The sequence below is a fragment of the Fistularia commersonii genome, chromosome 29, assembly GCF_037954325.1.
Source record: "Fistularia commersonii isolate RoL2024-O1a breed Wild chromosome 29, RoL_Fcom_v1.0, whole genome shotgun sequence".
Lineage (NCBI taxonomy): Eukaryota > Metazoa > Chordata > Actinopteri > Syngnathiformes > Fistulariidae > Fistularia > Fistularia commersonii.
The window spans coordinates 4,184,606-4,204,687 of record NC_141312.1 but is presented as its reverse complement, the minus strand read 5'-3'; the positions used below and the strand labels follow the sequence as shown (position 1 = coordinate 4,204,687).

Here is a 20,082-nt window from a genome sequence, read left to right as displayed (position 1 = left end):
TTTACTGTTTCACTAAGATTTTGTCTTTTCCATCTGACATCGTGAGACGGCAACTGTAAACCCGTGTCGTCTGACAGGTAACTTGGCACTGCATCCCAGATGCAGAACCTGTCTTGCTCAGTTTCTGTTTCCTCCGCCTCTTCCCGGATCAAACCGTGTCCCATATAAACCTGTCACAATCTGTTGCTGGTGATAGGTTGTTCCACCTGAGGTGGAAGGAGAAACCAAAACTACAAAATTCAGCAGATTGAGCGAAGAAAAAACCGAGTCATCCAACTCTAAAAGTCAGTTGTCCGACGACGTCTTGGTATATAAAAGATAAGATAACAGCCTGTTTTTACGACGAGTTGCGCAATAAGTTTGGCGAATAAATTGGGCTAGTAGCCATATTTGCATCGTTTCTTTAAAATGGGCGTTGAAGCCCATTGTTTTGTTCACGCTAAGTTGGAGTGTAAATTTACTGTAGGTTTCAATTATTCTATATATTTCCTGTAATGTCTTTTTAATGCCAGAAGCTCATTAATTCTGCAGGATTATGCACTGGGAAACATCCCACTTTCTGCAGATGATTACAATAACATCGTTCCAGTCTCAAACACTTCATATGTATAAGATGCACATTGAAGCTCAAACATCTACTTGATAAAACAAGCAGAATACGTTCCACCTGCATCCTGTGTCGAACAGATTGCACATTTTGCTAATGTGTGTTCTTGTATGCGCTCAAACAAGAACAGCTGAATCAATGACAGCAAGTGCAAACATGGAGAGACTGCAGTATTTAAATCAGGGATGTGCAGGCGTTCATGTTCTGGCCGTGGACGGTTTGAACAGAAAACAAGATTCTCTGGAGGAGGCAAAGAAATATTATGTTGAGCTCCACCCAAAACTAACGCCATGGTAAGAATGGGCAAACGAATTATGAAAGATTATATGGTAAAATGCGTGGCGGAGAGGAAACGAAGACACGCTTTTGAAAAAAGAGAGCGAAACGCTGGCATAAGACGAGTTCCCTATCTTCTGACTTTGACCGTGAAATCAGAACATTACATTCAAATGATAAAGACAGATTGATTAATATGAATGAGACTCTTCCCATAACTTACCGTTCCTTCCCATAAGCCACTTAATGAAGTGTTAACATAGTATTTAAGTGTATAGCTATTCTTACTGTAATGACATCTTATCCATAATGACAGAGGCCACGCTTAATGGATGAATGAGCACATCCCTTTGAAATATACCATCATTTACCCGAATTTGTTAAAATTGTAGCCCCTGTGACGAAATAAAACATTTCTCTTATTCATTTTTCAAATATTAGGGAACTTCCCTTTCAATATATTTCCAAAGAAACATCCATTGTGGATAACGTGTGTTATTTTGCTTATAAAAAGATTCTTGATATTACTCTCAGTGCATCGGCTTGCGTGTTTGTTTGAGGCCGGTATCAATAGTGTATGTGAGGCTGTCCTCAAAGAACAGAAGTCAATGTAGTGTCCTAACTGATAGGGATGGCTGTACGAATCCTGTGTGTGTGTGTGACTTTAATGCAGTCGTGGTTGACACCGTCACATCACTTCCCTCCTAAGATCAATATCACAGGATGTTTATTGTTTGGATTGATGTTCATGTATCACTGATCTGAAAGACGTGCTGAGATCATATCTCCAAACAATACAGTGACCCACTCAGATATTGCTTGTCAGTGCAGAAAGTGACGAACACCCCCCAAATCCCCCACCGCTCCCCAGCCATTAAATATTGACAAAGGGACTAAGCGATAAGTCACTCTAAATATTACTTTAAGTACGGCTACTCTCTCGGTATACTTATCATACGTCGGGGTTCGCACTTGCCGCCGAGAATAAGAAAACTAAGGGTGAAGCACCGCCGGATTGTCCGAAGCAGAAAAAAAAACAGGATGCTTAATTGCTTTCGCAGAACACGCGCAGTTATTTCTTAATGTCGTGCGATCGTCCCCTCTTAGTCTCACATTGACCACCGCCTCCGTGAGGGGAAAAAAAAAAAAAGGAAGAATCCCACCGACGGACCGAACACACATCACTGGCTCAGTGAAAAATGTCCTATCAGTATTCATATGCTGAGAAGAGCTCAAGCTCCCAGATATCTCAAGAGAGAGGGGCTGCAATGAGACGAAGGATGGTCTTGAATACCTAACGTGCGCTGTATCATTCTTCTCGCTCACCCTAATCAAACATTAAGCCCCTAAACTGTACAGTCATCGCCTGTGGAAAAGACCCCGCTGCAGGTTTTTGATCTCCGTGATGGGTTGTGTTTCGGTGTGATAAGACAGACATTTGTGTGGCTCTTCGCAGCTCTCGGGCTGACAGCTGAGTTCGGTGCTACATTGCATCGCGTCTTAGTTCTTTATTTCCTGCGCCCTCCAGCTCCAGATGCAGGCAGCTGGCCAAAATAATTACACAGTAATAACTTAGAGCACCTAAGAGTGCCACGCAAAGTGAATACTAAAGCATTACGAATGTGTGTGTGTGTGTGTGATTCTAGGGAGTTTTGACATGCAGTTCGACCTTCAAGTGGGGGTGGGGACGCTGGTTGTAGCCAAGCCATTGGATGCAGAGGTGCAGTCTGTGTACAACATGACCATACAGGTGACGGACGGGACCAACTTCGCCACCGCTCAGGTACACCCACTTTTTTTGCGTCACGCGCCGGCAACTACTTTCCGGAACCATATCGAATTTAATTATCGTTACCCACGCCGAGGGGATCTGTACTCCTTCCTACACTCGCCCTTCTTCAAATTATCTCTTCCTGACTGTGAAATATGGTTTTTGTTGCTTTGTCTTTGACATTTTGTGCGCTCCGGCACTCTTGGCTGGCCTACTGGCTATACCCTGTGCAGAAAATCCTTAATATTTGTGGTTTAATGGGATAAGCCCGAGCCTCTGCCTTAGTATCTATCACTTCTTTGCAAATGAAAAATTGAGGGCAGACCATTACCTAACAACTGAATCAAACATTATCGGTCTCCAATTTGAACTCTACACCGGGACTCTTATCTCACCGGCTAATACACCGAGCAGTTTTATAAACCGTATCCACCAAGCCAAAAATAACTACCATCTATCCTCTTTGTTATTCAGGTGTTCATTCGGATACAAGACAGCAACGACAACCCTCCGGTCTTCTCGCAACCTGCCTACGATATAAGCGTCTCGGAGGACGTGCCCGTGGATATGGAGCTCCTGCGGGTCAGAGCGTCGGACATGGATGAGCGTAGTCGTTTGAGCTACTCCATCTACGGCAGCGTGGATCCGGCCAGTATGCGGCTGTTCAGGGTCAACCCCAGCACAGGGGTCGTCTACACCGCGGACAGGCTGGACTACGAGGCCAGAACCCAGCACATCCTCACAATCATGGTGAAGCTGAAGTCAAAATAAAGTTTTGGTTTTGGTTTACTTTTCGTTTTTATGCGTGCCCGGTTAGCTCGGGGCACGTCGATACCACCTTCAGCCACGGTAAAAGATAAAAGTAGATGCGTGAGAACTGAAGGGAGTATATATCCACTCATCGGAGCGTAGCTCCCAATATTTGATTCACCATGAGGCAATACTAAATGTGGCCCGTGTATGAACACTTTTTCAGTATTATCTAAGCGATACCGTACTGCAGAGGTTTTTCTACAACTGAAAAATTGGCCAAACACGATTTTGCTTTATGATTTTATTTTCTGAATCGGTGCTTAAAATGGAAATAGCTCCAGCCATCTCAATCTATTTTCCCACGCCAGTCAATATAAAATTAAGAGCTTCCGAATGTACCGTTATACACAATAAAAGTATCACTCGGGAAAGATGGCGTTGATATGAAACCTTGTGTCATGTTTGGAATATAATCATGTGTGTGTGTGTGTGTGTGTGTGTGTGTGTGTGTGTGTGTGTGTGTGTGTGTGTGTGTGTGTGTGTGTGTGTGTGTGTGTATGTGTGAGAGAGAGAGAGTACGCGTGTGTGTGCGCTCTGGCTGTGCTCCCATCAAAAATATGTTCCTTTTAGCTGATTTACTCGGTTTATGGCCTTCCAAAGTCTATTTATATTCAACTCTCATTTTGCCTGATGCCGCTCCAGGTCAAAGACCAGGAGTTTCCTTTTAACCGGGACCTGGCCCGTATCTTGGTGGCTGTGGAAGACTGCAACGATAACATTCCTTATTTCACCAGCACCATATATGATGCAGTAGCCTATGAATCTTCCCCCATGGGCACTTTTGTGCTGCAAGTGACTGCTCTGGACAAAGACAATGGGATTAATGGGCATCTCACCTACACTATAGAAGCAGGTGTGGTGTTCACTGATAGAGAAACATTTTATATTAAAGTCAGTTTTTTGATTTTTTTTTTTTTAAGTATGAATGCATTGCCTGAGGAGGATCAGCGGGAAGTGATATTTGTCACCTTTCTTCTTCCCACAGGCAACACTGGGGGCGTGTTTGGCATAGAAAATGCCACCGGGCTTATCTTCATCGCCAGGGACCTGGATCTCTCCTCTGTAGGTTTTTACACCCTCACCGTTCGTGTCACGGACAGCGGATTTCCACCGCTAATGGCCACGGCGTCGGTGCGAATCTCCCTGGTGCTCTCTGACCGCTCCGAGCCGAAATTCACCCTGACGGAATATCAGGCCGAGGTAAAAGGAGATACGGGTGGGAAACGTTAATCGCGGACGGATGCTACGTCTCTTGAGTGTCGCGTTGTCATTTTTCGATTAGATGTCAGGATTGCGTGTTTCCTGTCACTCATCAACTTGTCCACGCAGATAATGGAGAACAGCACCGTTGCAACACACGTGACCACTGTTAGCGCCCTCAGTCGCTCAGCGCTCATTTACGACATCACCCGCGGCAACGAGGATCACTGCTTCTTAATCAACCATCATACAGGTGTAATTACCACTCGCAAACTTCTAGACTTTGAGGTTTGTCAACGCTTCCCTTCTACGGTTTGCGTGCATATTTACACCACGTGTTTAAATGTAACCGTGCGATTCAACAAAAACGGTCTTTTCTCCGGACAGCAAAAAACGTCGTACTTTCTGGTGGTGCACGCCTTGAACATGGCTGGAGTGGAGGCCAGCACTACTGTCATCATACAGGTGGGCGACGTAAATGATAGCCCACCTGTCTTCCAAAAAATAAGGTACCACGGATGTCCAAACTGACTTATTGCAGAAAATTGTTTTGGCTTTGAACATTTCCTGCGCTGTTTGCTGAGCCGCAGTGACTCCTGACAAAATGTCATTGGTCCAGAGTAATTTTATGGTAGCTTTCCTGTTTTATGGCAATGCCCTCTTTTTACCTTCACAGGTATATGGGCTCAATCAGCGAAGCTGCTCCTGTCAACAGCGTGGTGCTGGGAGAAGATGGCAAACCCTTAGTCATACAGGCGACCGACGGGGACCGAAACCACAACGCTCTGTTAATGTTCCAGATCCTCGACGAGACCGCTCGCATGTTTTTCAGCGTGGACTCCGGGACTGGATCGATTCGGTGGGTGACGTCAAGATTTCTGGCCGGATGCTCTCCTGCTTAGCATATCTGGCAGATCGTAATGATCTATGTGAAAGGAAAAAGAAGCAATGCAGATTTCCCTTTTTGAATTACTCCAGGACAATCGCCAATCTTGACTATGAGACATTCTCGGAGTTCCTCTTCAGAGTTCACGTACGAGACAATGGTCAGCCCTCTAAAAGTGCTGACAGACCAGCAGAGGTCTTTATAAAGGTAAGTAGGTGATAAATCATTTTACATTTATAGCCTGACAAATCACTCTATGCGGTGTTGTGTTCTTTTTTTTTTTCTGTTCCAAGGTGATCAACATCAATGATTCACCTCCCAAGTTTTCTCAGGACATGTACGAGGCGGTCCTCCTCCTGCCAACATACACGGGGGTCGAAGTCCTCAGGGTCGAAGCCTTCGACCCCGATACGAACTCTGACCTCGGTCCGAACCCTGAAAATTCCATTACTCCCCAACTAGTCTACTCTCTGGTGGACAGCAGCCTGGAGCACTTCTCTGTGGAGCGCAGCACCGGGGTCATTACCGTCATCAATCACAATCTCAATAAAGACCGCTATCGCTTCAACGTGAAGGTTGGTTAATCGGCCGCACTTGTTCACCGGCTTTGTAAAGTCATTACATACAATAACAAATGTTATTCATATCACGCCTTTTGAAACATAGTACGATAACACAGTTGAAATCCATTCTGTCACTTCATAAATGTATCGTAAAACAAAAAGTGAAACGTGTCACTAAATATAGACGAAATCATCAAAATGACTTTTTCACAGAGCTCGCTGTTTTTCTGGTGCTTGGCATTGAGTAGAGTAGGAGTCTAGTAATCACCATATTGCTGGTTCAATCTTGTGCTCCTCATGGAGCGTGTCAAAGTGTCCTTGAGTAAGATGCTGAGCCACTGCCAGCTCCCGATGAGCCGCTTAGCACTTTGCATGGTACCTCTGCCATCTTTATCTGAATGTAAAGTGGTGAATTGCCTTGAAGGTAGAAGGTGAAGGTAGAAAACCTCTGGAAAGCCATTTGAGCAAAAGTAATGTTTACCACCTCTCCCGCCCAATTAGTCCAAAGACCAAGGACCTACATTACATTAACCCAATCACTTGGTCCCACCACCTCAAACAAACATCATGGAAATGAATTTGACCTCCAGCGAATACCAGATACTTAAGATGCAGGGGGCTCTCTGGTTGGGTTTGTGCGTCGTACCCCTTATCTGATCAGATCTTGCGCGCTAGAGATATTTTCTTGTTTTATTCAAAACAAGGAGGAAGGAGGGGGAGATGCAGAATCAAGAGTCCCACAAGTTGCCCTAGCCAGAGGCAGCAACAACAACGACAACAAGTCATCAGATTTTCACATTTGTAGTTGTGAAAAATATTAAAATCTAGATTAGATTAAAATGTGAAGTACTTGGATTTGTTCTTCAGCACATCGACGGAGCTGCGGGTATCGTGAATAACACGAAGCTTTGAAAAATGTATCTAGGTGCGATTTGAGTTCAGTGGTGAAACACATCTAAGGTGCCTTTACCTGTCAGTGTTATTTGTGTTGTTTGTGTTCGTTTGCTCTTTTTTTAATCTAGGTATGGGATGGACGTTATTCCAGCTTGGCACTGGTCACAGTTCTTGTCAGAGACGCCATGGACAGTGGACTTTCGTTCACTTTCCCAGTCTACACAGCATCTCTTCAAGAGAACGTGCCAAATGTCACTGTAGTGACCGTCGTCAATACAGTTGGCCAACGCCTTAATGAACCCCTGAAGTACTCTCTGCTGAACCCGGGCGGATTTTTCACCATCAGACCCACCTGCGGGGTGGTGCTCACTACTGGCGTGCCTTTCGACCGGGAGGAGAAGGCGAGCTATCTGCTGGTGGTGGAAGTCAGCAAAGAAGATGAGATACTGAAGGTGGCCAGGGTCACTGTGCAAGTGCAGGTGAGTTTGGGCGGATCAGGATTTGTCTTAATCTTGTTTTAGATCCTTTATTTCCCCAGACACCGCTGTTCTTACACAAACAACACTGATCAAGTAATCATAAATACAACTTACAGGACTGTCTCGGAAAATTAGAATAAATCTTAACGTTCTTTATCTTCTGTAATGCAATTCAAAAAACAAAAATGACTTTTTCATGATATTCTAATATTTTGAGATAGGATTTTTGAGTTTTCATAAGATGTAAGCCATAATCAGCAATATTCAAATCATAAAAGGCTTGCAATATTTCAGTTTATTTGTAATGAATCCAGAATGTGTGACATTTTTGTTTTTGTCATTGCATTACAGAAGATAAAGAACGTTAAAATTTATTCTAATTTTCCGAGACAGTCCTGTATATTTCAGGAAAGTCCTGAAATATACAGGAAATGAATTTCCTGTATATATACTTTTGAACCTTCTGACTGCTTAATTTTTGACAAACGCATGAGAAATATCTTTTTTTTTTTTCTCATTTTTATTTGTTCTATGTAAATCCCTTTTTTAAATGTATGTAATATTCCTTGAAAAAAATCCCAAAAGAAAATGAAGAAACTGAGAAAAATAATGGCAACTGGTTACTTTTAATTTAGTCAATTGATTTTAGAAATTTTAAAAATGCATTTAGTCGTTTATTTTATTTTTTTAAGAATCCATTGTGATCTGGCCATGTGTTTAGGTGGAGGATGTTAATGACAATGCCCCGGAGTTTGTGAACCTCCCTTACTACGCAGCCGTGCAGGTCGAAGCAGCGCCCGGATCAGCGGTTTTCCAAGTGTCTTCCATCGACAGAGACTCTGGTTTGAACGGAGAGGTTTCTTACAAGCTCAAAGAGCCACATAGGAACTTTGAGGTCGGCACTGTTGTTTTCTTTACGCATATTTCAGGCTGTACGGTTTCCTAATTTGATAATGAAGGCATGCCGCTGCTTGTGTTTCAACCTCGCGTGTCTTCTGCTTGCAGATGAACACAGTGACCGGTGAGCTGACATTGAAGAGGTCCTTTGAGGCGGACTTGTCCAACGCAGAGTACAGGGTTTTCATCGTGGCCTCCGACAGTGGCTCCCCGCCTCTGTCCAGCGAGGTGGAGGTGCCCATTACTGTGGTAAATAAAGCCATGCCGGTGTTTGACAAGCCCTTCTACGGCATCACCGTCAGAGAGGACGTTCCCGTCTTCAGCCCCCTGCTGAGCATCAATGCCACGAGTCCAGAGGGCCAGACTATCATTTTCAGTCTCATCGATGGAGACCCGTCATTCCAGTTCGACATTGGCTTTGACAGCGGAATCATCACCGTTATTTACCCGTTAGACTACGAGACCATGCAGTACTACCGGTTGACGGTGAAAGCCACGGACACCCTGACGGGGGCTAAATCCGAGGTGGACGTGGACATCGTCGTGCTTGACGTGAACGATAACCCGCCGTTATTCCAAAACACCTCGTACTCCGCCGTGCTAGCGGAGAACTCCATGATCGGAACCAGCGTGTTACAGGTCGGTCTCTCCCTGAAACTTTATTTACCGAGTCACTCCGCTGTGTATACTTAATGCGTGACTGTTTTTCCCCGCACTTCAGCAGTTTGTTGAAAAACATCAGATGCAAAATAATTTATTCATGGGTAGACGGTGTGATATTTCCAGAGAAATTTCCCAGTGGAAACTCTTGACCTTAAGCGAATAATAGACTAGTGGTGTTCTCGCACCGAGGAACAGGAACAAGTTTAGGGAAACACCGTGGAACACACCGATTTCGGTAAAAATGTTTAATGAGCTGAGCTTAACGATGGCACCTGATCCAACTGTAAAATTGAATAAGGATTCTAAGAATGCAAGAAATGTAATGATATTGGATCAGCTGAGTTGCAGTCATGCCCTAAGGAGCACTTGGTGTGAGACAGGGGTTTGTGTGTGTGTGTGTGTTTGAGTAATTTAGTTTACCGACCTCCGGCTTGGTATAAAAATTTCCTTGTGAGATTACCATGTTCTTCCCGTGCCTGCGTGGGTTCCCTCCATATTCCCTGGCTTCCTGCTACAGATCCAAAAACATGCAGTGGATTAATTGGGGACTCGGTGGTTGTTTATCTCAATATTTGGCCTGCGTTCGACTGGAGACCAGCCTAGGGTGGAACCTGCTTCTCTCCTAATGACCCTGCAGGATAGACACCATGGATAATGAGTGAACGAATGCATGTTCTAGAATGTTATGGACAATTTGTACATTTGTCAAGCTGCAAATTTTGTGCACTCACGAAAGAGCACTCACCAACAAAGATGATCTGAGGCTGTGTTTTCCTTTCCTTCAGGACACAGGGAAGCTGAGCTGTAGTATGTTGGGGAAACTCAAAACAGATCTTATCATTCATGATACATGGCCATGTGCAAACTTAATGTTAATCTGCCTGTAGGTGTCGGCTCAGGACCAAGACTCGGAAAAGAATTCCGTGGTGAGCTTCCAAATTCTATCTGACATCTACAACAGCACCGACTTCTTCCACATTGACAGTTACAGTGGACTGCTATTCACGGCACGCTTGCTTGACTATGAGCTCACCCAGCGCTACAACTTCATTGTCAGAGCTACGGACAGTGGAGAGCCTGCCCTCAGCACCGATGTTAGTGTCACTGTGACAGTAACGGACACGAACGACAACCCGCCCATTTTTAGTCAAGCTCAATACGAGGCCATTGTTAGCGAGCTTGCTCCTCAAGGACACTTTGTTACTTGCGTTCAGGCATCGGATGCTGACATATGTGACGCGCAAAGACTAAGGTGGGTTAACAAGAAACATTATCACATACAGAACTTCTTATGAAATGGGCTGAATCTGATTTGCGCGGCCAGTTAAATCACTTTCATTTCATTTCAATCAATTGATTAGTGGACAGAACATATACCTTCCAGCTCGGAAGAAAGAATTCAAATTTTTGTTCCCTGGAATGCGACTCAACCGATTAATCGGGCTGCACAATAGTTAATCGGTTGGAGGTGGGTAAAATAATAACATAACCCCTTTTTCTACCATCAGGTACAGTATTGTCTCGGGGAATGAGAGGATGACGTTTACGATGGACCCAGATTCAGGGGTGCTAAGTTTATCTAACAAGAGGAGACAAGGCATGAAAATCTCATACCAGCTTAATGTGTCCGTGTCAGATGGAGTCTTCACCAACACTGCACAGGTGAAACAGCTTCGCGGCTGTTATACTTTAACTTCGTCAATTTATTTTCTTTATTTTATAAGAACCTTGATGGTATTTGTACATAGGCACCGCAGTGGAGTGACCTTCTTTAGCAATCCCGCGCTTTAATTGACAAATATTCCCAGCTGTCTTGTATGAAGCCATCGTACCACTGGCGGCAGAGCAGCTCAGCTGGTGTAGTTAGAGGTTAATGTGTGTTCATGTCGTATCAAATGAGGATGAGCTGCCAGCTGGAAAAACATGTTCACATCTGTCTCGGAGTGGTAATAACAAGTTGGCCATGTTGGATTTTTGGCCCTGTTCCATTACATCTTTTTTGAGAGCTCCCATTAAGTCTCAATGCCTCCATGTCTGTTAACGGTGAACCTCTACAGTCATTTTAAAAATCACGCTTGTTTGTAGCTGATGCTTTGCTCTCTGTTTCTGAGAATTAGGTAATGTTTTTTTTTTTTGTTGTTGTTTTTTGCAGCACCAAAAAACCTCATTATTGTGATGAAATTCATACACTTCTTTTAGGTTAGAAATCGTAACAAAATCCCACGAATAAAGGCGTCTAACAACATCAACAACGTCCTCAAGTTGATATTACCGAGCCTAGTTGTCTGAGACTCCTAATAATGATGGTTACACAAACTGTCTCAAGAGGCTGATAATAATATCTTATTTCAAAGTGATAATTATCTTGATGTGTATGCATTTCTCAGAGTAATTATACTTTGCATTATAATAATAATACTAATGATTGTAAATTTAAGGAAATGCTTGAAGTCAGACGATATGCATGATAAGCAGTTAATGTGGTAATTGTTGTGATGTTTCCTTGCTCCCCATCGTCCCATAACTTCATAAAAACCATTATTTTTTCCTACTTGTCCTCAATACTTTTTAAATATTTTTTAAGATGGATGCGTTTTTAGTTTCCTGATAAATTCGTGTTGCCATGACTTGATCATTCCTTTAAAAATACCCTCAAAATACAGCAACTTTTCCCACACTGGGTTATGATTTTTTTTATTTGACTTTATTTAGCAGTCCGGGGGAACTGTTTGTGAATATCATATTGATGGTGGACTGATTGCTGTCAAAAACATGCAACACTACGTGCTACGCCAATGTGAGGTTAAAACTTCTGGTCCTAAGACTGTATTGTTGACTCCGCTGGCATCAACTCAGTGTTTCTTATATAATGTGTGAATGTTTCGAACACAGTTTTGACAGTTCACTTTCTTTGGGGTTTCCAGGTGATCGTAAGAGTCCTTGGAGCTAATCTGTACAGCCCAGTGTTCAGCCAGAGGTTTTATCTCGCCGAGGTCCAAGAAAATGCTGCCCCTGGGTCAAGGGTCATTCAGGTACCTTTATCTCCTCACAACTTACTGTATAAGCCGGAAATGTGCACTGTAGATCCTTAATTTTTTTTCCGAATCCCTGTTCGTTCAGGTCCGTGCAACCGATGAAGACTCTGGACTCTTTGGCCAAATCACCTACTCATTCATCAATGACTTTGGGAAAACTCATTTCACTATTGATGCGGATGGTGTCATATCAACAGTTCAGAAATTAGACCGTGAAAATCCCCTAAACAAGGACATTGTGCTGACCGTCATGGCCCTGGATGGAGGAGGTATTATCTCAGGCACTGAGCATGCTGACTATTCAATGATTTACCAAAGTCCTTCTTTAAAATCAAATCAATACCAGACTAAACAAGGGGGGATTAACATTTGCGCAAAGTTCTTCATTAAGTAGGATACTTTTGATCTCTCAATTAACAAGGGTTTATCCAAAATGACTTGCAGTTAGTGCAGCCACAGAATCACCCCAACTTGCATTCATATTATGTACTGCATAAGCTATTTCCAGAATGGCAATGCATTTAATAAATCCATACTTTGCTTTCCTGATATGTGTCCAGGGCGGGCATCGTTCTGCTCGGTGCGAGTGGTTCTGGCAGATGTGAATGACAACGCTCCTCGATTCAGAGCGGTGGAGTACCGTATGAGCATCAAGGCAAATGTTGCCAAAGGTTCTTTGGTCACACAAATCCAGGCCACTGACCCCGATGCCGGGGCTAATGGAAGGATCATTTACTCCCTTTACAGTGAAGCGCGCCTGTCACTAGTTGATGTTCTGGAGGTCAGTACATTTTGCCCTACTGTTCACTCCCCTGGACGGGATATTATCATGTTACCATTACAAACAACTGCCGTGATCATTTGTTCACCTTTCTTAAAAAGAAGTAACGGGAGTCTCACCTTTAGCTTGTATCTGTGTGCAAAACCACGTGTAGCCATACTGATACCAGTGTATCCGACACGCAATTAAGTATATTTAATAAGAGAATTTAAGTGATTTGCAGTCCAGGGGTATTTTAAACGGACTCCATCTTGTAATTACAGTGGATTAACACCAATCTGTTACCTGAAAAAGTTGTACACATCAGCCTGATGCTTCTGTTTGTTTATACTGGCCACAATTAAGGTGTTGAGCACAATTCATTTAAAAAATGTCTGTATACAAGGTAATAACAGGTGGATTAATGATCAAATCCAGTATTTCTATTTAGTCAAGATATTTTTAAAAAGCAAAGTTGAGATAGATATCTGGAAAAATATAGCAAGAAATTAAGACGCTATAACAGTAGGAGGTGCTTAGCTTTTCGTCCTCGTTAATGCAATCATTAAGAGAAAAATGTCTTACGCCCAGGTGGAGTCAGACAGTGGCTGGATGATGACAAAAAGTAATATAGACCACCTTCAGGGGACCGTGCTCTCCTTCTTCGTCAAAGCCACAGACTGCGGCTCTCCAGCCAAACATTCCCTGGTGTCCGCCTTCGTCCATGTGGTTCCTCCGGATGCATATGTGCCGTCCTTCAGCCAGCCCCAGTACTCCTTCACCATTCCAGAGGACACGGCAGTAGGGACGGCCCTCGGGTCAGTATACATGGGCCCTGGACAGTCGGGCTTTTTCACCGCCGTCGGCGGAGAGACACTCGACAGCAACCACGGAGGGACGTTTCTCGTGGAAAGAGACACCGGTCTGATCCGTCTGGTGAAGCCCCTGGACTACGAGCAGGCCGCCATCTTTCGCTTTAAGGTTGCAGCCACGACAAGAAGAGATCTAATTGAGTCCATATCCACTGTGGACTTGGAGGTGAAGGTCAGTCAAGCAAAAATATTGTTTTTCAAATACAGGCTTAGAAAATGTTTATGTAACAAAATCATTTTGAAATGCCCAAATATATATATATGCCTAAATATGTAATTCTATTGTAAGTCGCTTTGGATAAAAGCGTCTGCCAAATGCAATGTAATGTAATGTAATGTAATATATTATTTATGTGATATTTTTTTTCTGAATATTTTAGATTTGTACATGTCATGGAAATACCATTCTGTTTGGATATGGTAATGGGGCAATTTCCAAATCCACTAGTCTCCAATCAATATCTTCAATGAACCAGTATTATATAATTGGGGCTGTTAAATACTAATTTTTTTGAATGTAGCCGCAACTATAGTTTGCAAGTTCTAGCCTTCCCCTGCTTAAGTCAACACTTTGCATTCTTAGCTCGGTATCACTTCTCGTCAGCGTCCGCCATTCATTGTTTTTGCAAAAAAACACTCAACCCTTATTACCCATATTATATGTACTTATATTCACTCCATATTGGTCAACGGTAACACTGAACTCACCGTATCACTGCCACTCTCTTCACGAGTGGCACAGGTAGGGGAGCTGATGAAATCCTCCAGGATATGAATGTGCTGAAAGTAAATTCAAAACGGATAGAAAGTGATTAGGGACTATGAATATATCATCTTTTTAATCTAATTTGGACAAAAGTGAGCTGATATAGTGTGATTTTGCAGATTCTTGATGTGAACGACAACACGCCTATGTTTGAGACCAACAATTACGTTGCGACGGTTATGGAGGGGATGCCAGTCGGAACAAGAGTGGTGCAAATGCGTGCAATTGACCCGGACTGGGGCTCCAATGGACAAGTATGTTAACAAGTGTTCTTTGTATCGCGTGTGAAAGAAATTTTCTCGCTAGCATGTTATTGCGCTGCGGACACTTTGAAATGAATTCTGTATTATTTATTTTGAATCCCAGGTAGCATACAGCTTGGGGCCTCTGCTGACCTACAATCAGGACTTGACAAAAGACACTCAGTACTTCAGCGGTCCCGCTACTACAGGCTCCTTCTTTGCCATTGACAGTAAAACTGGCTGGATCACCACAGTGAGTCAAATGGACCACGAAGCCTGCTCAAGCTACAGTTTTGAAGTCGTGGCTTCCGATCTCGGAGAATTGGAAACTCTCTCTTCCACCACAGTGGTGACAATCACTGTGTCGGATGTCAACGACAACCCGCCGTGGTTTGAGCGAGAGCTCTACCGGGGGGCAGTGAAGGAGAGCGATCCCCTTGGCGAAGTAGTCGCGGTGCTGAAAACGAAAGATCGAGATGGAACTGATCAAAATCGCCTGGTCAACTTCTACATCATCGGTAAGGAAACCTCACACACTGTTTGCGCAGCAGCAATCGTCCCACATGCGGCGAGCAAAAGTGGGTCTGTGTATAAATGTTTCAGAGCCGTAAATAGGTCCCGATTATTGAAGATCAGATTTGAATGTTGCGGCAGATTTTTAATGGATTTCAAGTCGAAGGTCAAATAACCTAGATTTTACTTTTTGTAGTTGATCCATTCAAACAGTAAAGTTTCGCATTTTGCTGCAGAAGCAGTCTGTCTAATTATTGTTTTAAGCCTTGGAAGCCCTGCTTTCACAATCATCTTAATTCTCCATCTTAACGAGATTTTTTACTTACCCTGCTAAAAAATCATATTACCGAGAATTATCAGCGATACGGGACATTAATATTGAAAATAGCACACAATCAACTGATACCTGTGGTTTCCGTAGGAAAGGGAACGTCTTTTTTTTTTTGCAATAATGTACCTGCTGGCAATCGGAAATACTGGTTCATGGAAATTAATTTAATACTGTAAATTATTTTAATTTGTCCTTCTTTGTCTAGTTTTTTTAAGTTCTCTTTTTCTCTTTTTTTGTTGTACTTCATAAGTAATTATGTAAGTTATGTGTAATGATCTAAATTGTAAGAAGTGTGACAACCATAATGTACTTCCAGAGTAAAAAGAATTAAAAAAAAAAAACACGCGATGAAAATGAATAATCTTAGTGTTTTAGTTTATTGGAATTATTTCGAAAAATTGACAGCTTTTTACTAAAATATCAAAATATTTTGCTGGAATACTTTGTTTTAGATTATTACTCATAAAAACAATTTTACAGAGCACATTTCAAATTAATTGTTTTCCTACAGTGGGAATAAAGGTAATATCTTTATACAAGAAAAATTAAATCATAAATAAAAATGGCTATCAAATGAATTTAATGTAATAGAATAGGCAACAATTCCCTCGTAAAAGTAGTGAAATAGAATAATAATTTTGTATCAAATTGAGAGACAATTTTGAGACCAATATCTCAAAAGTGCAGTGAAGTACATAGCTTGAGTAAATATATATTTACTGTACCTATTTTCCTCCTCTAATCTAAAACTTGGTCAACTGTGGGGTACCTGCAGTCCTATGTAATCATATAATGAAATTAAAGACCATTCTTAAAAAAAAATGACCAGGTAGATGAAACTGAGGAAGCTAAAGATTTCAGAAGATACTGTAGATACTGTATGAAGCCTCTATAGAAAAATTTTAAACTGACACTGCATGCTCTCCACGCACATAACTCTTTCTGACAATGGGATGATTTATATGAATGATTTCCTTTGGCCTTCCCGTCTGACATTTAGACTGCTGATTAGCCTAATAGGAACTTTGTAATAAAAGGTCATATATTTAGACTTTGAAAGGCTATACTTGCTTAACCACCGGCCTGTTTTACACTACAGTGAAAGATTTTTATCGATCGCCCTAAAGGGTACCTTCATCATTTGTGTGGCTCTGAGGATTAGCTCATGTTTATTCGTCTTGTAAATGAGTCGGACTTCCAGTCCGTTGACAAATCTTTTACAGCACTTCTTGGCTTCTTGTTGCAATGTTCACTGCCAGTATTTTAATCTTCCCCGTACCATTTTCAAGGTGGAAACCCCCGCGGCGTTTTTGCCCTCGCGCTGGTGCAGGGGGAGTGGAAAGTTTACGTGAGCGGTCTCCTGGATCGAGAGCAACAGGACTGGTATCTGCTCAACATCACGGCCAGCGATGGACTCTATGCGGCTCGCTGTGCCGTTGAAGTAACCATCATGGATGCCAATGACAACAGTCCTATCTGTAACCAGGTCAGGATTATAAACGACAAGAAATCAGTTCAAATGCAAAGGAAAAAAAACAAAAAAAAAAGCGGTGTTTGCACCCGTAAGTTTTGGACACATGTTAAACAGCTTTAAACAAAGTCATTAAGTAATCTTAATTTTTCTGCATTTGGAAATCACTCTTCTTACCTGAGGCTATCAGACATTTTAATTCCTCTTCCTTCAGCCGAAGGGAATATTCAAATCTTTGTACTTTTTATGACCTTAAAACACTTTATAGCCTTGACTTTGACACTTTATAGTTTTATTTGTATTTCATTCTCCCTCCTTCCTACCATTATTTATTATTGTTGTATTTTACTTGAAACTCTGGCACAACAATTTCCAATTTCGGGATAAATAAAGTTATTGTTATTGTTATTGTTATTGTTATTGTTATTGTTAAAGTTTGGTATAATATGCACTTTTCCCCATGATGTTGATGCCAATTTCATTTATGACATGACAAGAAGGTTCAACGAGAATTCTAAAATTTTTAATGAAAAAAGACAACACAATTAATACTTGTTTGTACATTCCCAACTTTAAGCTAAAGCATAATGAATTGAAAAAAATGATAATTTTGATCATTTTTGACAATTTCTTGAGGCCTAAGGTGACATTCTCTACGAATTAGTGAAATGATTATCGTTGCTGCTCAAAGTGTATTAAAGGAACAACATTGAAAGGCAGGAGGTTGTTAAGGGCCGTCTTTGCTTGAACACGCCACGGTAGGTTCCGGAGTGTGTTAGTCGGGTCACATTGTTTATTCCGAGATGCATTCACTGTCAGGAGCGCTGGCAGCGGGCAGAATTAGGGCAGTTTCCACTGTCATACTCATTTTGTCAGTCAGGATAATGGACGCAGCGCTCGCAATGTTTAATGTTGTTTTTGATGTGTCAGAGGGATTTTGTTTTTCACAGTGTGCTCACAGTGTGTGTGTGTACGTGTTGCAGGCAGTGTACAGCGTCTCTTTTCCCGAGGACCTTCCCACTAACAAGGGCATTCTGACAGTGGGTGCCACAGATGCCGACTCAGGCTCCAGCGCTGAGATCCAATATTCACTGTTTGGCATTGGGGTTGAAGACTTCTACATGGACGCGAACACCGGTGCATTTATAAAAAAAAATTGTAAAGTACTTTACAGGTGAAATTGTTTGAATTTCTGTTGACTTCTATGCCTCTCTTGCCCAAAAGGGGAGTTGCGCACAGCCACTACCATGGACAGAGAGCAGACACCCACCTACAAACTCATTGCCCAAGCGACCGATGGCGGAGGCCTGTTCTGCCGCTCCGATATTTCCCTCAGGGTTGTAGATGTGAACGACAACGCCCCTTCTTTCTCCTCTCCGCATTACCTGGCTAGTGTGTTTGAGAACGCCGCCCCAAAGACTTTGCTTACCCGTCTGCAAGCGAGTGATCCAGATGAGGGTAAGCCATTTTCCTTTAGACAGGCAGAAGAAGTGCAGCAAGGAGGGAATGCTTCAACGCGTCCTCTGTATTTGCCAGGTCTGAACCGTACGGTGGTCTACTCTCTGGTGGATTCACTCAATGGGTTCTTTTCCATCGACCCCGTATCCGGGATGGTCATTCTGGAGAAATCCCTGGACAGAGAGAGCGAGGACTCCTTTCGGCTCCGCGTCCAAGCCACCGATCAAGCCGGGCAACAGGGGGCGCTGTCTTCGCAGGTCGGTAGCAAGTCAACTTAAAAACAAAACAAAAAAGAAAGATATTTGCAGTCGTATTGTTTCCACGCCATCCTCTTAAGTATAAAAGACGATTATCCAAACGGTCTTGAGAAGACACGTGTGTGATTTCGGTGAAGAACCAGTTAGACTGCATTTGAGCATGTGACGAAAATAAAATCCATATTCGGTATTTGTTTAGAGATGTGTATTTCTATCCGTATGCCTGAATAAAGAAAGGACGCGGGTGTTTACCAAAGGGATGAGATAAAGGACCTTGTAGATTTTAATTAAGATACAGGCTCATCAAATTGTGCCTCGGCCGGACGGCAAAAAAATGGGGAAGGGTAAAGAAAGACACTTCTTCCCATTTTTAAGCTCATTTTGGGGCTGAGTAGAAGCCATGAATGCCATCTGAAAATAAATCTTTTAAAATCTCTAAACTGTTTTTGCTCTCTGTCAAAATGAGATCTCGATAAGTGCGACTGGAAGGCATGATAATGCTATGGATCATTAAATACAATGCAGAACAATCACCAAAACAGGACCAGTCTTATTCATTATTTTTGTTTTGTTATAATTTTGTTTTTTAACTAATAATAGTAGTCCCTTGCAGTGTTATGTCTGGCACCTTATTTCTGTTGTAGAACTATAGATATATATATATATTTATTGCATTTAGATAAACTGCCTGCCAAATTGGTGGCAAATTACCCTAAAATCATCATTATCACACAAATAAGAATTCGATTCTTAGTCCAGCACACTCGATATTTGCTTGACCTTGTAAAAAGTAAAAATGATCCCCCAGAGGATTCTGCAAGACAAACAAACAAATTCCTGTTACAGGAGTCACAAGCAGTTTATTCTTGCAGCTATCATTTGGAAACACAGTTTAAGTACCACCATTCATTTTTGCACTAGGTTATAAAAAATATATAAAATCTAAGACACCCTTAAGCAATTGATATTCAAGTCATCCGTTACGGCAACTTCTAGAATAAACACTTCCAACAACTTTTATCAAAGCACCGAAGTCGACAGCTGTAGTACTTTTAATGCACCCTATAAAAGAATGACTCACCATGAAAAAAGAAATTACTTGTTAAGTTCTGAATCTGAATTGAGAATATATAATTCATCCGGCACAGTAATGACACAAATCTCTGTCATTATCCAGCTGCCAAGAAAATCCTCTCTCGGGATTTAATGGCCATCATTTCCACTGAGTCTGTCTTTCAATATCTTTGCTGTAATTAATGTGTGTTTGTGGTTGCCGGGATTGAACAGACGAACGGAACGGTAGTCCTGTCACAGCCTCTTGTGTGCCA

General features: G+C 42.3%; 1 protein-coding gene across 1 annotated transcript in view; it reads left to right on the top strand.

The window, feature by feature from the left end:
- The window catches only part of fat3b (FAT atypical cadherin 3b), a 70,491-nt gene that overhangs the window by 25,259 nt on the left and 25,150 nt on the right, over window positions 1–20,082 (top strand). The window contains exons 10-33 of the mRNA XM_086176675.1: window positions 2,530–2,666; window positions 3,129–3,404; window positions 4,110–4,320; window positions 4,453–4,667; window positions 4,797–4,955; window positions 5,055–5,176; window positions 5,344–5,526; window positions 5,646–5,760; window positions 5,847–6,128; window positions 7,139–7,489; window positions 8,211–8,384; window positions 8,495–9,025; window positions 9,937–10,301; window positions 10,558–10,711; window positions 11,974–12,081; window positions 12,170–12,353; window positions 12,645–12,865; window positions 13,436–13,888; window positions 14,602–14,736; window positions 14,849–15,242; window positions 16,858–17,054; window positions 18,023–18,176; window positions 18,264–18,497; window positions 18,576–18,754. Of these exons, the coding sequence (XP_086032801.1) occupies window positions 2,530–2,666; window positions 3,129–3,404; window positions 4,110–4,320; window positions 4,453–4,667; window positions 4,797–4,955; window positions 5,055–5,176; window positions 5,344–5,526; window positions 5,646–5,760; window positions 5,847–6,128; window positions 7,139–7,489; window positions 8,211–8,384; window positions 8,495–9,025; window positions 9,937–10,301; window positions 10,558–10,711; window positions 11,974–12,081; window positions 12,170–12,353; window positions 12,645–12,865; window positions 13,436–13,888; window positions 14,602–14,736; window positions 14,849–15,242; window positions 16,858–17,054; window positions 18,023–18,176; window positions 18,264–18,497; window positions 18,576–18,754 (5,534 nt within the window). The remainder of the gene's footprint in view (window positions 1–2,529; window positions 2,667–3,128; window positions 3,405–4,109; window positions 4,321–4,452; window positions 4,668–4,796; window positions 4,956–5,054; window positions 5,177–5,343; window positions 5,527–5,645; window positions 5,761–5,846; window positions 6,129–7,138; window positions 7,490–8,210; window positions 8,385–8,494; window positions 9,026–9,936; window positions 10,302–10,557; window positions 10,712–11,973; window positions 12,082–12,169; window positions 12,354–12,644; window positions 12,866–13,435; window positions 13,889–14,601; window positions 14,737–14,848; window positions 15,243–16,857; window positions 17,055–18,022; window positions 18,177–18,263; window positions 18,498–18,575; window positions 18,755–20,082) is intronic.